Below are 17,680 nucleotides of genomic sequence, written 5' to 3'. Positions count from 1 at the left end.
CCTCAGGGTTCAGTCCTTGGGCCATCTGTATATTAATGACATCAAGCAGGGTTTAACATCAGATGTGCAATTGTTTACTGATGATGTGAAGATAGGCAGGGCAATCAGGGATGCTACTGATATTCAGCACTTACAAAATGATTTGAATAGGCTGGACATTTGGGCAAACGAAAATGGCTGTCAGTATAATGTTAGTAAGTTTAAAGTTATGCACTGTGGCATGCTTAGAGTCCCAGCGACATATTATATTAGCAGGGTTATGCTACAAGAAACTGAGGAGGCAAAGGATCTTGGTGTATTGGTAGATAGGAATTTGAAGTTCAAAGGTCACATAATAAAAGTTGCAAACTCAGAGGATAATTGCAATATTGAAGCAAACCTTGACATGTAAGAATAAGGAAGTCATTTTGCCTCTTTATAAGGCTTTGATAAGACCACACCTGGATTATTTTGCACAGATTTGGTCTCCCTGGTTCTAAGGGGATGAACAATCTGTGCAAGAGGTGCAAAGAAGAGTTACAAAGATTATATCCGGATTATGGGATTTAGATTATGAGGACAGATTGCGAGTGTGTGGATTGCAGAACCTGGTTAACAAGAGAAAGATGGGCGATGCGATAGAGGTCTATATTTTTGAATGGGTGTTATAGGATATCATCTGATGAAATTTTTCATTATATGGAAGGTGGGGAGAGAATATGGGGGCATCCATGGAAGTTAAATTTATTTGCAGTCAAGAAAAGGGTAAGAGCTAGGATTTTCTCCCAGAGATCAGTGAACGAGTGGAGTAGTTTGCCTTTAGGGATAGTGAGTGCATCTAGTGAATGAATTTAAGGGAAGGTATGACAGCTGGTGTGGGTGATTTATAGCCTCCCTCAATGAGTCCTTAACTCCCTGGAGGTTCTCAGATAATAATAATAATTGCTTAGTGTTTTAACTTTCATATTAATGTTAAGCAAAATATATATTTATATATAAAACTATATCAAGCTAGTCCGCGCTGTTAGCCTAGTGGCTTTGTGCTTCGGAACCATATGCCTGAGGAAGGAGTGTCCTAGGTTCGATTCTCGTCGGAGACGTGATGAGCTGAAGGCTCTTCCTCAGCCATAGCCAAGTTAGCCGGTCTTGGGCGCAAGCAGTAGGGTTTTTTCTGCCAGTTTTTCTGGTGTTTTTTCATCCTGCAAGCAGGCAAACTGGCCCCGTGAACACACAGGGATACAGCCAAGAATACCTTGAGGCATAGGAGTGACCATTCTATCTTCGTATTTCGGTTACGAAATCCAAGCATGCTTGGAAGGTTGTGGGCCTTAAAGGCCTGTTAAAACCATTGGGATAGGATATCAAGCTAGAATCTTGTTCTTTGTATGTAGCTGGAGAATATCTGCATGATGTTATCCACTATTCGTGGTTTAATGCTTTCAGCATTAGTGGGTGTGGCCTATTATTGTAAGATATTTATATCCAAAATAATGGCTGAGGTTATTACTGTTCAGTACCTAGATTCCTGGAGTTGGAGATTGTTATAGTTCTAATCTATTTTATTTGTGACCTGGTTGATCTGAATCCTGTTTTTAAATTAAGAATATTGTTAGCCTCTTTTAAACAGAAGTTAAATATGAGTCAATATGGATTACATCCTGGAGATTTTTAAGCCATTTTATTGTTCTGATTAGAATAGTTGATTGGAATATTATGAAATTCTTTAAATTTGCATTTTATACCAGTTTTTTGGTATGAAATTAAGGAACATGCCTTTTCTGTCAGGATATATAAGTAATCAATAATTAAGATAATTTCTATTGCATTCCTTTTTTTGAAAATATAGGCATATTCATTTTTATACACTTCAGATTAAACAGGATTTTTATCTTGGGATCTATACTTTCAGAAGACTGGAATGTGACTGACTGTAGAGTAAATGACATCTCCCCTTCCAATGTACTCAGATGTAAACAAAACAAAAGAGATATTTTATTGTAGCAGTAGATGCAATACTTAACAGTTTCCCAACAGCTCATTCAAAATAACTGATAAGGAAAATTATTTTAAGAATTTTGAAAATCAAATGTAAGCAGTGTTCTTGTTGATGGAAATGTGAGGATGCTACCTCAGCTGAGAAATATAGGAGAAGACCATGAAACTAACTTGAAAGGACTAAACAGTGCTTGGAAGGGTGGATAGTACAGAAATCTCAGTAGTCCATGTATGGAAATGATATCACACAGGTTAGTAGTAGTAAGACACAACATGAAATGGCTGCATGTTCTTAGTGTCTGTGGCCAGGCATCTGTCCATAAACCATTGTCAGATGTTATGAGCATTGTCAGTTCATGATAACAAAGAGATGAGGCATGATACATCCTATTCTGATTGGATGGAGGAGTGAGTTGTGTGTGTGTGTGTGTGTGTGTGTGTGCATGCATGTCAGATGCCTGAGGAAGGTCTTAAGCTTGAATTCTTTATCCGAAGTGTGAAGTTTGGTGGCAGAAGTGTAATGGTTTGGGGCACTTTCTCTTGGTATGGACTTGTTTACCCATCTGACAGTTTACAGAACTTACCTGTCTTTTTCAATATAATACTGCATCTTGTCATGCTACAGTCACACTTTACTGGCCTGCACAGACATCCCAAAAACCATTGGATGTGGGCTAGCCAAATCACTGTACCTAGTAGCATTAGGTGGACTAGTGACATTTTAAAGGAAGAATAGTGCAAAATATCTGATTCAGGGTCAAAGGAAGGCCTATCTACTATTGAAGTATATACAGTTTAGGCTTCTCTGAATAGCATGCTGTCCCAACATTTATTTCATCATAAGAGTAAAATAAGTATTGCTTCAGCATATTATTAAGGGACTTCATATATGTTGGATACATTTATATAAGTCTGTGTATAGCTACTGTTATAGAATCATTACAGAAAGGGATATATTGATGTTCTGTAATTAGTGTGGTATCAGCAAAAAATTTAATTTATTAATGGGTGAGGCACTGGACGGCTTGCTTCACAGTGGAACCTTGTATTATAATCAGCTTAATTTATATATACAGTAGCAAACAAATTAATTTGAACAAGCTGAATTTTTGTCAAGTTTTTGGTTTGGGTTTTATTTTTGTTTCAGTTCACAATACTTTTGGTTTTAGTTTGCTATTTTCGGTTTTGGTTTTAGTTTGCTATTTTCGGTTTTGGTTTTAGTTTGCTATTTTCGGTTTTGGTTTTAGTTCACTATTTTGGTTGAGTGCTGCATGTTTTAACTGTTTCTACAATGTTTATTAATAGTGTTGTGCATTTTTAATAGTGTAAACAAGTTGACATTCGTAGTGTTTTATTCATTTTGTGTAGCTATAAAATGATACATCTCCAAGAAAGCATTCAAAAATATATACTCTTTCTCAGCACATATCCATCACTCAAAGACAAATTGCCAGTGAGTGTGGTGTTGGTTGGGATATTGTTAATGTGATTTTAAAGAGGTTTAGGGAAACAGGTAACTTTTCTCCTGACAAAAAATGGAAAAAGTGGGTGAAAAAGGAAAACTACACATACTCAAGATCATTTACTAGTTAGGAAAAGCAAAATGAATCCAAGATTTAGAGATTTGGCAGCGAGTGGGATTAATGTTTCTCACATGACAGCAGTCCGTTGAAGATTGTTGGAAGGAGGGAGGACTGCTCACAGACCAAAAAAAAAAAAAAAACAACTTTTGACGAAGGCTATGCAGATAAAGAGGCTCCAGTGGCAAAAGTGTACAAAGATTGGATTGTTGAAAAGTGGAAGAAGGTCACATTCTCAGATAAGAGCCATTTCTTTGTCCAAGGAGAGCAAGTACCCTATGTTCTCAAATCAGCAGCCGAGAAGACTTCCCACCTTCAACAATCTCCTAAATACCCAGCTAAAAATATATTTTGGGGTTGTTTTGATGGTATGATGAGAAGTAACCAGTTTATCATAATATTGCAGAAATAATTTATAATAATATTGATCCCACAGATCCAGAGAACTCATCTTCCAACAGGATCTCGTTCCATGTCACACTTCAAAAAAACTGAAACTGTTCCTCAAAATCACAACATCCAATTGCTTCATTGTCAGGTAACTTTCCTAACATTTAACCAAATAGAAACTTTGTGGCCTATAGTGAAAAAGAGACTTGGAAAATTAAATTGTGACACAAAGGATAACTTAATACAATACATTATAAAAGTATCGTTTCGAGATGCAAAAATAAGAAAAATGTGTTATACATTGGTAGAGTCCATGCCTAAACAAATGAATGAATCTATTTGGAACAGAGGAGCATGTATATATTATTACGTAAAGTTGAAATTTAATTTTTGTACTTGTTTTCTTGTGAAATTAAAATATTTCTTTAAAATGGGAATGTTTGGATTAATTTGTTTGCTACTGTGTGTGTATGCTAAAATTATCCTTTTTTTTTTACTGTTTGACTTACAATCTTAAAGTTTGTTAATTGCAATGTTCCTGTTGTTTCTATATCATAATTTTTCTCATTATTTTTTAAAATTGCTTTGCTCTTCTCAGCACTCCATAGTATCTTGTGTAATGTTTATTTCTGTTTATCTAATGGCTGCAATTTACATGTAAATAACACAAAAATAAATGAACATATACATGATCATTCATAGCACAAAAAAGTTTAAAAAAAAATGAACAGTGATAATGGTTGCTTCCAGTGAAACCAATTGTAAAAATTTATAAGTTTTTGTTTTTATTAATTTCTGTTTTATGCTTTCTGTTATCAGTTGTAATTAAAAAAGTTCATTGAATAATAAAACCACAGAATCAGTTATGCCTGTGTATTTTATTTGACAGGGGGACTACAACATGACTCCAGATAGACATCTTGGAGCAGCGTGGATTGATAAGTGTCGACCTGATCTGTTAATTACTGAATCAACTTATGCCACTACAATTAGGGACTCAAAACGATGCCGTGAAAGAGATTTTCTTATGAAAGTTCATGATGCCATAGAGAGAGGAGGAAAGGTATGTATATTAGTCTCGCTTTAAATAATATAATATTTTTATGATTCATGCAACAGGTATAGTGAATTATACCTGTTGTCTGAATTATACCATTCTATTTAAATATTAAATAAATTATTTATTTAATATTTGATTTGTTTTAATATTCTTAATTATACTCAGATACTTTAATATCTGAATAGGTTTTGATACCTGTATTTGCACTGGGACGTGCACAAGAACTTTGCATTCTTTTGGAAACATACTGGGAGAGAATGAATTTGAAAGTACCTATTTATTTTGCTGTTGGCCTTACTGAAAAGGTAATTATTTATAACATTATATAGTTTCTATTTTGAAATGATTGATTTGTTTAAAAAATTTTTTTTGGACCTCAGCATATATTCGTTTGGTCAGCAACAGTGACTTAAGTATCTGAAAATAAAGTTGAAATTGTTTTCAAATAGCAGCAAATTTTTTGTTATTATATGTAGTAGAGATGTGGAAAGAATAAAGTAGGAGAATTAAAAGGAACCACTAAACGAAATGTTTAATGAAACAGAAGAAGAAATAAAAAAAATCAACATCATGAAAATCAGAATAGCATTAATGATTTAATTCCATTAATCATCTAATATACAGCTGTTAAAGTTATCATTTGAGTCTGTTCTTTTCACTTTTTCTTTTAAGCCCTTTATATAACCATTTTTGGCTATATGCTTCCCCATTTATCTCCATCTTTCTCTGTTGAAGGGTTCCCAATGACAACATTCTCCAATTATCCCCACTAGTTTCTCCTCTCATCTTCTCTCTGATCATTCTACTGGGTGAATGCATGGATGAAAAGCAATACTTTTTCCATGTATTGCTTTTCATCCATGCAATATGTCCTGCTCCTCTATTTTAATTTTAAAATCTCTTTCCCTGTATTTTTTTGTTTTCACTCTTTATTCTATCTTGCTGTCCGATGTTTAGTATAGCTCTTACCATTCTGTACTCAATTATCCTCTTTCTGTCCGGTATCTGTTTGGTTATTGGCCATGTCTCTGATCTGTATGTCATAACTGGCATGACACATCGATTGAAAAAGTTTGGCTCTTTTTTTTTTGGTTTTATTTTACTATACAGGAATTGTTTCAGTTTGTGAAAAAATACCAGCTACTTAAATTTTTCTTTTTATTTCTTCATAAATGCTTTTTTGCAAAATGTAAAAATTCTTTTGAAGTATAGATATTCTCGTACTTTCTCTACTTTTTATTGTCCATTGTCTATGTGTTTTCTCTTATCTAGCTTCCTTTAATATTTGTCATTATTTTAGTTTTTCATAGTTAAGTATAATTCAACTTTATTTGATACTGTATTTAATTCAGTTGTCATTTCTTCTCTCCTCATCAGCATATTGTAAATGATTTAATTTTGTACCATTGATATTAATCTCTTTGTCACTCCAGTCTGGTTCACTTAGTGCATTCATTTCAGTGAAATTATGGAGACTACAATCATGCTAGGAATAATTACTTTAATTACTCAACATTTTGACCTTCATATTAAGGTCATCATCTGGAATATACACATATACACTATCTACCAATAGTTGTCTGGACATCCCTGTTATTTGAAGTTATGGAAAATTCCAGATTTGTTAATAACATTAAAACGAATGTACAGGTAGTAGGAAGCATATTTCATCTTAGCAGTTGAATACAGGTGATATGGCAACACATCGTGAACCCAATGACTTGGAGAGAGGTGTTATCATGGGCTGTCAGATTGCCGTTCAACTGGAGCATCTAGAATCAATGGTTGGTGATGTGATCAACAAATGGAGATGTTTTGCAAGTAAACACCGAGGTTGGTTGCTGAAAATGACTGATAGGGACAGGAGGGTGTTAAAACAGGTGGCACCAAAAACCGGCTACAATCAGCACAGATCATCTGTGATGAGTTCCAGAGTGCCAATAACACCATGGTGAGCACTAATACTGTACAAAAAGAACTCCAATTACTGAGTTTCCATAGAAAATCAGCAGAACACAAGTTGAATATAACAATGAACAAGGTGGCTCGTCTAGCCTGGTGCAAAGAGCCTGTGAACTGGACAATCGCCTATTGGAAAAACAGTACTCTGGAGCAAGCAATGAATCAAGGTTCATCTGTTTCCAGTCTGATGGCAGGGTGTGGAGGCTGTGTATTTTACCCACAGTAAAGTTTGGTGGTGATGGAGGAGTAATGGTGAGGGATGTATTCAGCTAGTTTGGAGTGTCACCACTGGTCGTTGTCTGTGGTTCCATGAAGGCAGCTCAGTACCTTGATATTCTGGATGATCAGCTGCTGCCTACACTGTGGCGGTTTTATGGAATGGACCTGTGTTACTATCAAGATGACAATGTCCCATACCACAAAGCTGCAACTGTTATGGAATGGTATGAAGAGATGGGTGTCAAACGACTGCCCTGACCTGTGTAGTCCTGACCTCAACCCCATGGAACCTGTAGGATGAATTGGAGTGGTGACTGAGATCCAATCACCATTCCATCAATACTGCTTCCTACTATCTGATTTGATCAACATTATTCTACTGGTCTGGCCTCTAGTGAAAAGAAAAACAAAAAACCTACATCAAAGCTATATTCTATTTATAACATCATCAGAGAACAAATTTATGTAGATAGTTTTAATACAGCAAAAGTGCTGGCCTAATCCATAATTTAACAAGAGTGTTGTTATATTGGAATTAAGATCCTAGATTGCATGCAGTCCTAATTATAATTAGCTCTTAAAACAAAATATGTGCCTTCCATATTCTTGGGATTTTTAGATCACCATTATTGTTAAGAATTTCACCTCCTTAAATTTACATTCATACCATGTTTTGGCGTAATGTAAACAACGGGCACCTTTCCAGTGATATTAATGATAATTTTACTGAAATGAATGCTGATTACCATATAACACTAAAGGCAAGGATTCACTTTATGGCATATTCTAATACTGCATTGAATAATTTAGGTGAAATAGTCTCAAATCAGTCTAGTTTAAGGCTATTTTGTTTGTGAGTGTGTTATTATGAAGCTCCTGTAAGATTTTTTTTTTTTGATATATTGAGTTTTCATAAATTAATTGGTGTATTCTTAGAATATCATTGTAGTTTTTAGTGGATTTATTGTATTTAGGACATTAGTAATATAATTGAGCAGCTTGCAGATGTAAACTGTGGACTAAAATAGACAAACATTATTCAAGAAAAAATGAAAGAGTTTGAGAACAGAAACCAAACCTTGGAGAATCAGTGGCAAATCATGAAGAAAACATTGATTGATTCAGCCAGAGAGGTAATCTGCAAGGATAGAGAAATCAGAACCCCATGGTGGACACAGGAAGTTAAAAAGGCCGTGGAGGCATATTCTAATACTAATTCTAATGGGAGGACTTTGGTAAGAACATAGAAAATAAATATTAAGAAGCTGGCAAGATATTCTGGAGGTTGTTGAAGAAGCTCAGAAATGGAGGAAAAAGGGCTGTAAAAGGAATTAGAGATGAAAAAGGTGACATGAAAACTGGTGAAAAAGATATCCTTGATGTATGGAGTAATTACTTCGAAAAGTTGCTAAATGAAACAAGCATTGATAACACAGCGGTAAAAAAACACTCAACAGGCATGCAATCAGGAATACATATCCATACTTGAAGCAGAAAATGCCATCAAAAGCCTGAAATGTGGCAAGGCAGTGGGAGTAGATGATATTCAATCAGAAATGCTCAAGTATGGAGGTATAAAAGTCTTACAGTGGCTGCACTGCATAGTTCAGAAGGACTGAACAGAAGGATGAATTCCTGATGATTGGAGTAGAGCTCTCATAGTACCCATATATAAAAATGGAAATAAAACTGAATGTGAGAATTACAGAGGTATTTCCCTACTGAGTGTTCCTGGTAAGATTTATTCAAGTACACTTGAGAAATGGTTGGGAAGGAATGTGGAAGGGAAGATTGGTGAAGAACAAGCTGGATTCAGACCAAACAGAGGCTGTCAAGATCAAATTTTCACGTTATAAATAGTCAAGAAATCGGGGGAATATAACAAAGAGATGTATTTAAGTTTTGTAGATCTAGAAAAGGTTTAACAGGGTGCCAAGAGAGAAGCTGTTCAAGTTGCTATAATTGTATGGTGTCAATGGAGCATTATATCAAGCAATATTTAGTCTTTATTTGAGTTGTAAGTCAGCAGTTAGAATTGAAGGAAGTACAGGAAGGTGGTTTCATGTTAAATCTGGTGTCAGACAGGGATGTACATTATCCCCCCCTCTGTTATTTATTATCTATATGGATCACATTATGAAGGAAAATGGTATTAAATCTGATATCAAAATTGGAGCTGTTTATCTCAACTCTTTACTCTATGCAGATGATGTTATACTTCTAAATATAAAAGTTTTACAGTGGCTGCACTGCATAGTTCAGAAGGCCTGGACCGAGAGACAAATTCCTGACTAAATTGGATAACTCTTGTAATAGATTTGGTATGAAGGTCAGCAATAACAAGACAAATACAATGAAAATAGGCAGAAGCATTGAAAATATCTACTGCATTTTGAATGGAAAACCTACAGAACAAGTAAAACATTTCAGCTACTTTAGCATGGTTTTTAATGAAGATGGTAAATTAAATATGGAAATAGACAACAGAATCAAGAAAGCTGGTGTGGTAGGAAGTCAACTGAATAAATTTATATGGAATAAGAGAGAAATTAGTCGACACATTAAATTAGCTGTATACAAGACAGTGTTCAAACCAATTTTAACTTATGGATCTGAGAGCTGGGTTAGAAATAAAACACTTGACCAAAGACTTGAGACCACAGATATGAGAGTCCTGAGAAAGATTAGAGGGGTGAACAGATGGCATCAGTGGCAATGTCATATTAAGGACGAGGCTATTAGGAAAGAACTTAATATTGTTAGCATCCAGGAATGTGTTAGCAGAGCTAATCTCAGGTGGTATGGTCACTTAAACAGAATGGGAGAGGAAAGAATAGCAAAACAAGTGTTCTCTGCCAAGTTGACAGGAAAAAGACCCAGAAGAAGGCCACAATATAGTTGGATTTATACAGGAAAAAGTGCCTTAGAAGATAGAAATATGAGATCTGATAATGTTGAAGTCTTGACAGGTAACAGATTCATTTGCAGGAAAATTGTAGATAGGAAGTTAGTAATGGTGTAAGTTTTTCATGTAGTACTATCATATCCTGTACACTCCTTGAGGGTACTTATCAGGAATTTGATGATGACGATGAGTAATATATGTTAGATTTAGATTGTTTCAAAAATGGTACCAATAATCTTTAAGAATAAAGCCTAAGTTAGCATAAATGGCAGAGATGGAATCCTTTATCCAGCACTATTGTTTGAAGATTTAAGTGGGGATAACTTGGTACTTAAAATAACCCAATTTAAACAAATCATTAGACAATTGATGAGAGAATTAGTAAAAGTCAAGAAACAATTAAAAAAACTCAGACAGTATAAAAAAAATTATTAGAACAAAAAAAAGCAAAAGGAAAATGTTGGAGTAGGTAATATAACAATGAATAATTATAATAACAATAAGGTAAGTCAATTAAGTGTGGTGTGGTATGGTATGGTGATTTGATCATGAAATTTGTTCTTACTGATGAAGTGAAATGTAATAGAAAAACAGAAAAGTAAAGTAAAGAAGATGGTGGTTTTTGTTGGAAAATTAATGATTTAAGTAGTGATAAATATATTATGAGAGATGATATGAAAGGATTGTTGGAAGAAGAAGAAGAAGATAGAAAAGTGAAAGAGTGAAAATTGTGAGCTTATTAGTGAGATAAGACAGAACTGGGTTAAGACAGAGAGCTATGATAGCAAATAATTCAATTTTCAGGCTGTGTAGAAGAAATCGATCTGTTGTAGAAGGCTTGCATAAGAGAGATGGCATACTTGAATGGATTTGGCATCAGGAGCTTGGAGAATTTGATTGATATTGAATACCAAGAGTTAGGAAAAGTAGATCTTCATGAGAGGAATGGTGAGAACTGTGTGCAAGTTCAGCTATGGTATGCGAACATGATAATATGAACATCATTGAGCATAGTTACGAATCTGATGAAGGTGTGAAAATTCGTGATTTGGCTTCAGCCTTTCTTTTTGAGCACGTCTGTGAATAGAAAAGAGAAATTTTCCCAACCTGGCCAAGGAGACTGTAGATATAAGTGTATGAAAAAGCAAGGGGGTAAACCAGGAGCATCAGAAACAAAGGGGTAGAGTTCATTGCCTTTGTGAATTTTTGGAAAAATAAAATAAAATAATTGTGTCTAAGATTATTGGCATTAGTGAAATCTGGCTATCAGAGTCAGGTTGTGTCTGGAATCAAGTGCAAAGGGTATAGTATTTTTAGGAAGGCAAAAGATATGAGAGGATATATTACTAATGATATTAGATGATTTGTGTCCAGTTAGGATAGAAACGCATGAAAACAATAATAGTAATAATCCACCATGTAACAGTGAGTTTGAGGCCATCTAGTGCAAAGTCAAGGCTATTAGGTGTGGGGTAATGGTTCAGCTGCTGGGGACAATAAAATGCATTGCTGATACTAAGCTAGTAATCACTATGGGTGACTTAAGTTATCCAAATATTGATTGGGTAGAAGAGAAATCTCATGTTAATAATAAAGGAGAATTTATCGAGCTGTTGCGAGACAACTTTCCCAAGCAGCATGTTAAAGAAGGAACTCAAGGTCAAAGAGTGTTAGATTTGATCATAGTGTCAGGAGGGGTGTCTCTGAATGTTTTACCACCAGTTGGTGACAGTGTTCATGCCATGCTGTCTTGAGAAGTACCTAACTATATGGATGTTTCAGCTAGGACAGGTTATATGATGAACTGCAAAGCTGGAAATTATGACAAATTCAATAGAATACTATCTTTGGCCCAATAATATCAGTTACTGAATGAGAAAGATATCAGCAATGAATGGAAATCTTTGGAAAGATGCTTAAATGAGGCAGTATCTGAATATATCCCTAGAGTTTGAAAAACAAATACAGTGGAAGTAAAATGGATGTGCAATCTTATTAAGCAAGTGATCCAGAAAAAGATGATATGGAAGGGATACCCTGAGAATAAGGGTAAGAGGAGTTATGAAATATATAAAGCACAGGCCAGAAAAGTAACGAGTATTGTAAATCGGAGTATGAAAAGAACAATCCAAAAGAAAAAAAATTCATGTGGAAGAAGAACTTTATTGAATGCAGATGTAGTGTCAGATGTAGGTGAGATTTTTCAGATAAAAAAGTGGTCACTTTGCTAAGGTCTATCACCCAGGTTGTATGTAACATAGCACACGTGCCACCACTATACTGGATGAAGAGATAGAGGTTCGTAAGAATGAGGTTCAAAGAGCTGTTGCATAATGGATATTAATTCAATATGCAACAGCTCTTTGAACCTTATGTTATACTCAAGTTAAAATATCAGCATGTATGCTTAAGGCATGCTCAGTCGAATTGGCTTGGCCCTTGACATGTTTGTATAACTTGAGTATAACTTCAGCTTAGGGAAGATCCCACAGGAATAAAAAAAAATGTGTAATAGTTCCATTACACATTCAGAGATACTGAGAAGTCAGTAGTGGGACAACTGACTTTTCAGTATCTCTGAAATGGTGATGAAGATTTTAGATAAACTGGTAAGAACTCACATACATAAATAGGTTGACAGACAAGCTTACTTTGCAAAGAACAGCATGTGTTTACTAAAGGGAGGTCATGTTTTAGCAGTTTGCTTATATTTTATGATAATATTACAGCTGAGTTGGAGAAGGGAATGGATACACTGTGATACTGTTAGATTTTGCTAAGGAATTTGATAGGATATGGTTATTTAAATCATGTTAACTGCTCCAGTTATGTTAAAAATCCTGTCTGCTGCACCGTTTATGTTGTATGTCTGTAAAAGACTGTTTTTACATGAGTGTAAAAACAGAGTGAACTCTTGTAAAGTAAATATACAAAAGTTCACTCTGATTGGTGCAATGACTTTTAACTATTATTTTTAGAATCCAGGAATTAATTGACTCAAGACCAAATAAAAAAATATGCATTTAATGAAACTGATGATTTATTAGTGGTTTATTTCACATCTACTTAATTAGTCTGAATATTGTTTTCTACAACAATTTCCACAAACAATAAATGTTCATCAGAGCCAGTTTTTTTATCAGGCTTTCCTCAAAAGCTAAAACTTAACTTCCAGAGAACTGTGTAGTGTTTTCTTATTTAGCACATATTGTTCTGGTTATCCTCAGTTTCATTGAGAATAAATATTCTCACCTAAGGCAGTTTTATTTACAAGGTGACAAATCATAAACTTATTACCAGAGAAAAAAACAGTTTCCTTTATTACTTTATAAACTTCAAATGAAAGTCAAGCCTCTTCATTAAAGCCTCTGTACAGTTTCAGATTTCACTTGTTCCGATAAAATAATTAATATCACTGGCATCCTTGAGACAGAAGATGAACTTTTTTGTGTTTATTTTGTGTTTATTCGAACATTGAAATAGAACATCTACTACTTAATATCTTCTTTTATTACTGTTCACTTGATGACAGTCTCAACTCTCAACAGTTTAACGATTCACCTTATTACAATTCCTTTTTGGAATCTTCTGTTAATATATTCTGACTGTTAAGTTTTCTTAGCTTCCTAAAAATTCTCTGGTCTGCATTCTCAGACTTCCATTCTCTCTCTCTCTCTCTCATTTCCTGTTACCCAGATACTGAACATTCTTTTTGCCAGCTGTCAATCACCCATAAATCTCCTTGGTGAGCATGCGCACTTATTCTACTAAGCGGCAATCGAGAAGTTAGTAATTTCTGACACATTATCATCGTTGGCGAAAAGAGAATGTCTTTACAATGAGTGACAGATATCACAACACTTAACAATGGTGAATTACCATAAACAACCATTGAAATTATTACAGTTTTCAGATATCTGGTAAGTACAATAAATCTCACCTACTTTACATTTCATTTTAACATAAATATCATTATTGGGCACATCGCAAGTGCCAACTATGCATGTTACAAAACCAAAACAAATAAATACTAACATAAGGAAACAATTGCAAAAATATAAGCAATTATAAATTGTGATTATATGAGAAATAGATACACTGTGATACTGCTAGACTTTGCTAAGGCATTTGATAGGATACTACATGAAAGGCTGTTGCATAAACTGCAGAATATGGAATTTGAATATAAACTCTTGACTTGGATAAGTGGATGCCTGAAACCTGAAAAGTGTTGATGTACCCAGGTGATGAGTCGTACCATTGTTGTTCAATCTATACATTAATAATATTGGGAATGACCTGATTGAAGATTTTCAATTATTTTCTGATGTTACTGATATATATATTACTTAGGGAATTATTTAAATAAGCTGGAACAATGGGCAAATAATAACGGACACCAATTCAATATTAGTAATTGTAAAGTTATGCACTTTGACGGGATGAGATTTCCACTGCCATATTATACTGGTGGGATTATGCTTCAAGAAACTGATGATGCTAGAAATCTTGGAGTTATGGTAGATATGAAACTGAAATTCAAAGGTCAATTGCAAAAATTGCACGTCTCAGAGGATAATTGCGATGTTGAAATGAACATTGACATGTAAGGATAAGGAAGTTGTTTTCCTTCTTTTCAAGGTCTTGATACAATTGCACCTGGACTACTGTGTGCAGATTTGGTCTTTAAAAAAATTAATTTAAGTTTTAAGTTTTACAATTTTTTCTAAAATAAAATTAAAACTAGCATCCCATAAAGGTTGATGAATTTGTAAATATCAGCCTGCCAAATGCAGAAAGGATGCAACTTCCTGATTAGCATTACCTTTCTTAGCCAAGTGGCAATTTTAATTTTATCGTCATCATCAAGTTTGTGGTATGCACTCTTTGTGACGTGTTTGATACTGTGCTAGTACTACATGATATCCCTATATTATGACTATAATAATTTTTCTGCAAAATAGTCTGTTTTTTTTAATTTCAGTATTGTTAGACCTTATATTTCAGCCATCTGATGTACTTTAATGGTATTGGTTTGCATAGTTTTTTGGTAGGTGGGGTGGAGGGGTATTTCCTCACCATCCTAGCATCAAACACTTGTTTTGCTAACTTTTCCTCTCCCATCCTGTATAAGTGATGTAAATTAGCTCTTCTCTAATTAGGGTAGATTAGCTCTTCTCATACACTCCTGAATGCTAACAGTATCATGTTCCTTTCTAATATCTTTAATGTGATTCTTCCATTAATGCCATTTCTTTACTTCACTGATTTTCCTTAGAGTTTTCATAAGTGGTCTCTAGTCTGATTAACTGTTTTATTTCTACACCAATGTTCTTAGATCCATAAGTTAGAATTATGAGGTTGGTCTGAAACGTTCTCAGCCTCGACCATACATGGCAACATTATCAGCAAAAGATTTTTTTTTCTAAGTTGGTACATCTATCATAAGCATCCACATGAAATTGCAAGTCATTCTATCAAGTAATTTGTTTTATACAGCTGTCTAAAGCAAAAGTGTTGTCTATATCCCTTGAAATGGATAAAATTGAGTATCGTGCAGTTATAAAATTCTTTGTAAAAAAAAAGTTTAATGCCAAAAGAAATTCATAAAAGTTTATGGGCACTCTTCTCTTTCATTTTCAACAATTAAGAAATGGGCTGCCGAGTTTAAACGTGGCCGTACTAGCCTCGAAGATGATTCACGTGAAGGACGTCCAAAAAGTGTAACAACACAAGAAATCATTGATCAAGTGCACAATATGGTATTGGATGACTGGCGAGTCAAAGAGCTGCTGAGACTATAGGCATTTCAAAAGAATGTGTAGAATATATTTTGCATGAAGAATTGCATATGAAAAAGCTTTGTGCAAGATGGGTGCTGCGCTTGCTCACAGCAGATCAAAAATGCACTCGCATGAAAATCTCTGAACAGTGCTTGGAGCGTTTTAACAAGAATAAAACTGATTTTGTGCTTCCATTTATTACTATGGATGAGACTTGGATTCACCATTGCACACCAGAATCCAAACAGCAGTCAAAACAGTGGACAGAAGCCAGCTGTTCAGCACCAATGAAGACAAAGTTGGTTCCATCAGCAAGAAAGGTCATGGCATCAGTGTTTTGAGATGCATTTTGTTTATTATCTTGAAAAGGGTAAAACAATAAGCGGGGAATATTATTCCAATCTTTTAAACAGACTAGACGTAAAAATTTGTGAGAAAAGACCCGGTTTGCAGAAGAAAAAAATCATTTTTCATCAGGACAATGCACCTGCCCACAAAAGTGTTTTGGCAATGGGAAAATTAAGGGATATGCACTATGAATTGTTGGAACATCCACTCTATTCCCCAGATTTAGCTCCCTCTGACTTCTATCTCTTCCCAAAACTAAAACTCTTCTTCGCTGGTCAGCGTTTTTCTTCAAATCAAGAGGTGATTATAGCTGTAGAGGGATATTTTGCAGATCTTACTGAGAACCACTACAGGGATGGGATAATGGCGTTGGAGCATCGCTGGAGTAAATGTATTAGTCTTGAGGGAGATTATGTTGAAAAATAAAAATAATCTGAAATTATAAATTTTCGTTGTTAGGCCTAGAACTTTTCAGACCACCCTCATAATTTCAACATTGTCTTCTATACTTCTGGTTTAATGTTTTGGCAACTGGCTTTTGACCATATCAGCATTGCTTATTCTGTTATCTATTTCCAAATTTAATTTGCCACCTTCGCTAAAAATTGTGCCTAAATGCAGTCAGTATTTTCCATGTTCCACCTATTTTCGTTATTTTTCTTTTTGTAGTTGATTTTCATGCCAGATTTGTTATAGCTTATATTTGTATGTTATATTTGTTATATATTATTCAATTTACTAAGAAACCTGAAGACATGTGCTACATTTATTTGAGAATTTAACATCATATATAAAGTACAAAATAGAGGTTAACATCTCAAATTTTTATACCAGGTTTAAAACCACTTTCTTTCATAACATGATCTGTATAGGTGATGAAAAAGTGTGAAGATGGTGTGTACTATTATTGTCTTACACCTGATTTTATATCAAACCATCTGCCTGTATCTCCATCTGTTCTGACTTGCAGCTTGAATGTAGACTGGACAATGTTTGGTATAATCTTTACACTATATATTATTGTACACTTGGAAATTTTCTTTGTCATATGCCTTTTCCAGATTTACAAAACTGTTTGTCTTAAAGTAAAATATAATCTTGACTTGAATCCTATTTGGCCTGAATCAAGTTTATTCTTCCATGTCTCTCTTACCCTTCTCAGTATACTTGCATAAATCATACCTGGAACACTTAATAGAGAAATTGCTCTGTAATTCTCACGTAGTTTCATTTTCGTTATTATGGATGAGCTATGAGAGCTGTACTCCAATCATCTGGAATTTGAGTACTCTTTCTCCATTTCTATCCTTTTTTAATAGCCTCCTGATATTTATCTTCTATTAAATTAACGATACCAAAAAATTATATTCTTTTTAATCCTTTATCCAAGTGTAAGGAAACAAAATTTGCATGCTGAGTATCTTCATGATTAGGCTACTTGTATATAGAGGCTAGTGAC

General features: G+C 34.5%; 1 protein-coding gene across 1 annotated transcript in view; it reads left to right on the top strand.

The window, feature by feature from the left end:
- Positions 1–17,680, top strand: part of IntS11 (integrator complex subunit 11) — a 196,938-nt gene that overhangs the window by 111,847 nt on the left and 67,411 nt on the right. Inside the window, exons 8-9 of the mRNA XM_090403205.1 lie at positions 4,834–5,007; positions 5,190–5,309. Of these exons, the coding sequence (XP_090259331.1) occupies positions 4,834–5,007; positions 5,190–5,309 (294 nt within the window). The remainder of the gene's footprint in view (positions 1–4,833; positions 5,008–5,189; positions 5,310–17,680) is intronic.

This window comes from Typopeltis vanoorti, chromosome 13 (genome assembly GCF_054136105.1).
Source record: "Typopeltis vanoorti isolate ZY-2024b chromosome 13, IOZ_Tvanoo_1.0, whole genome shotgun sequence".
Taxonomy (NCBI): domain Eukaryota; kingdom Metazoa; phylum Arthropoda; class Arachnida; order Uropygi; family Thelyphonidae; genus Typopeltis; species Typopeltis vanoorti.
This window is presented reverse-complemented; position numbering and strand designations above follow the sequence as displayed.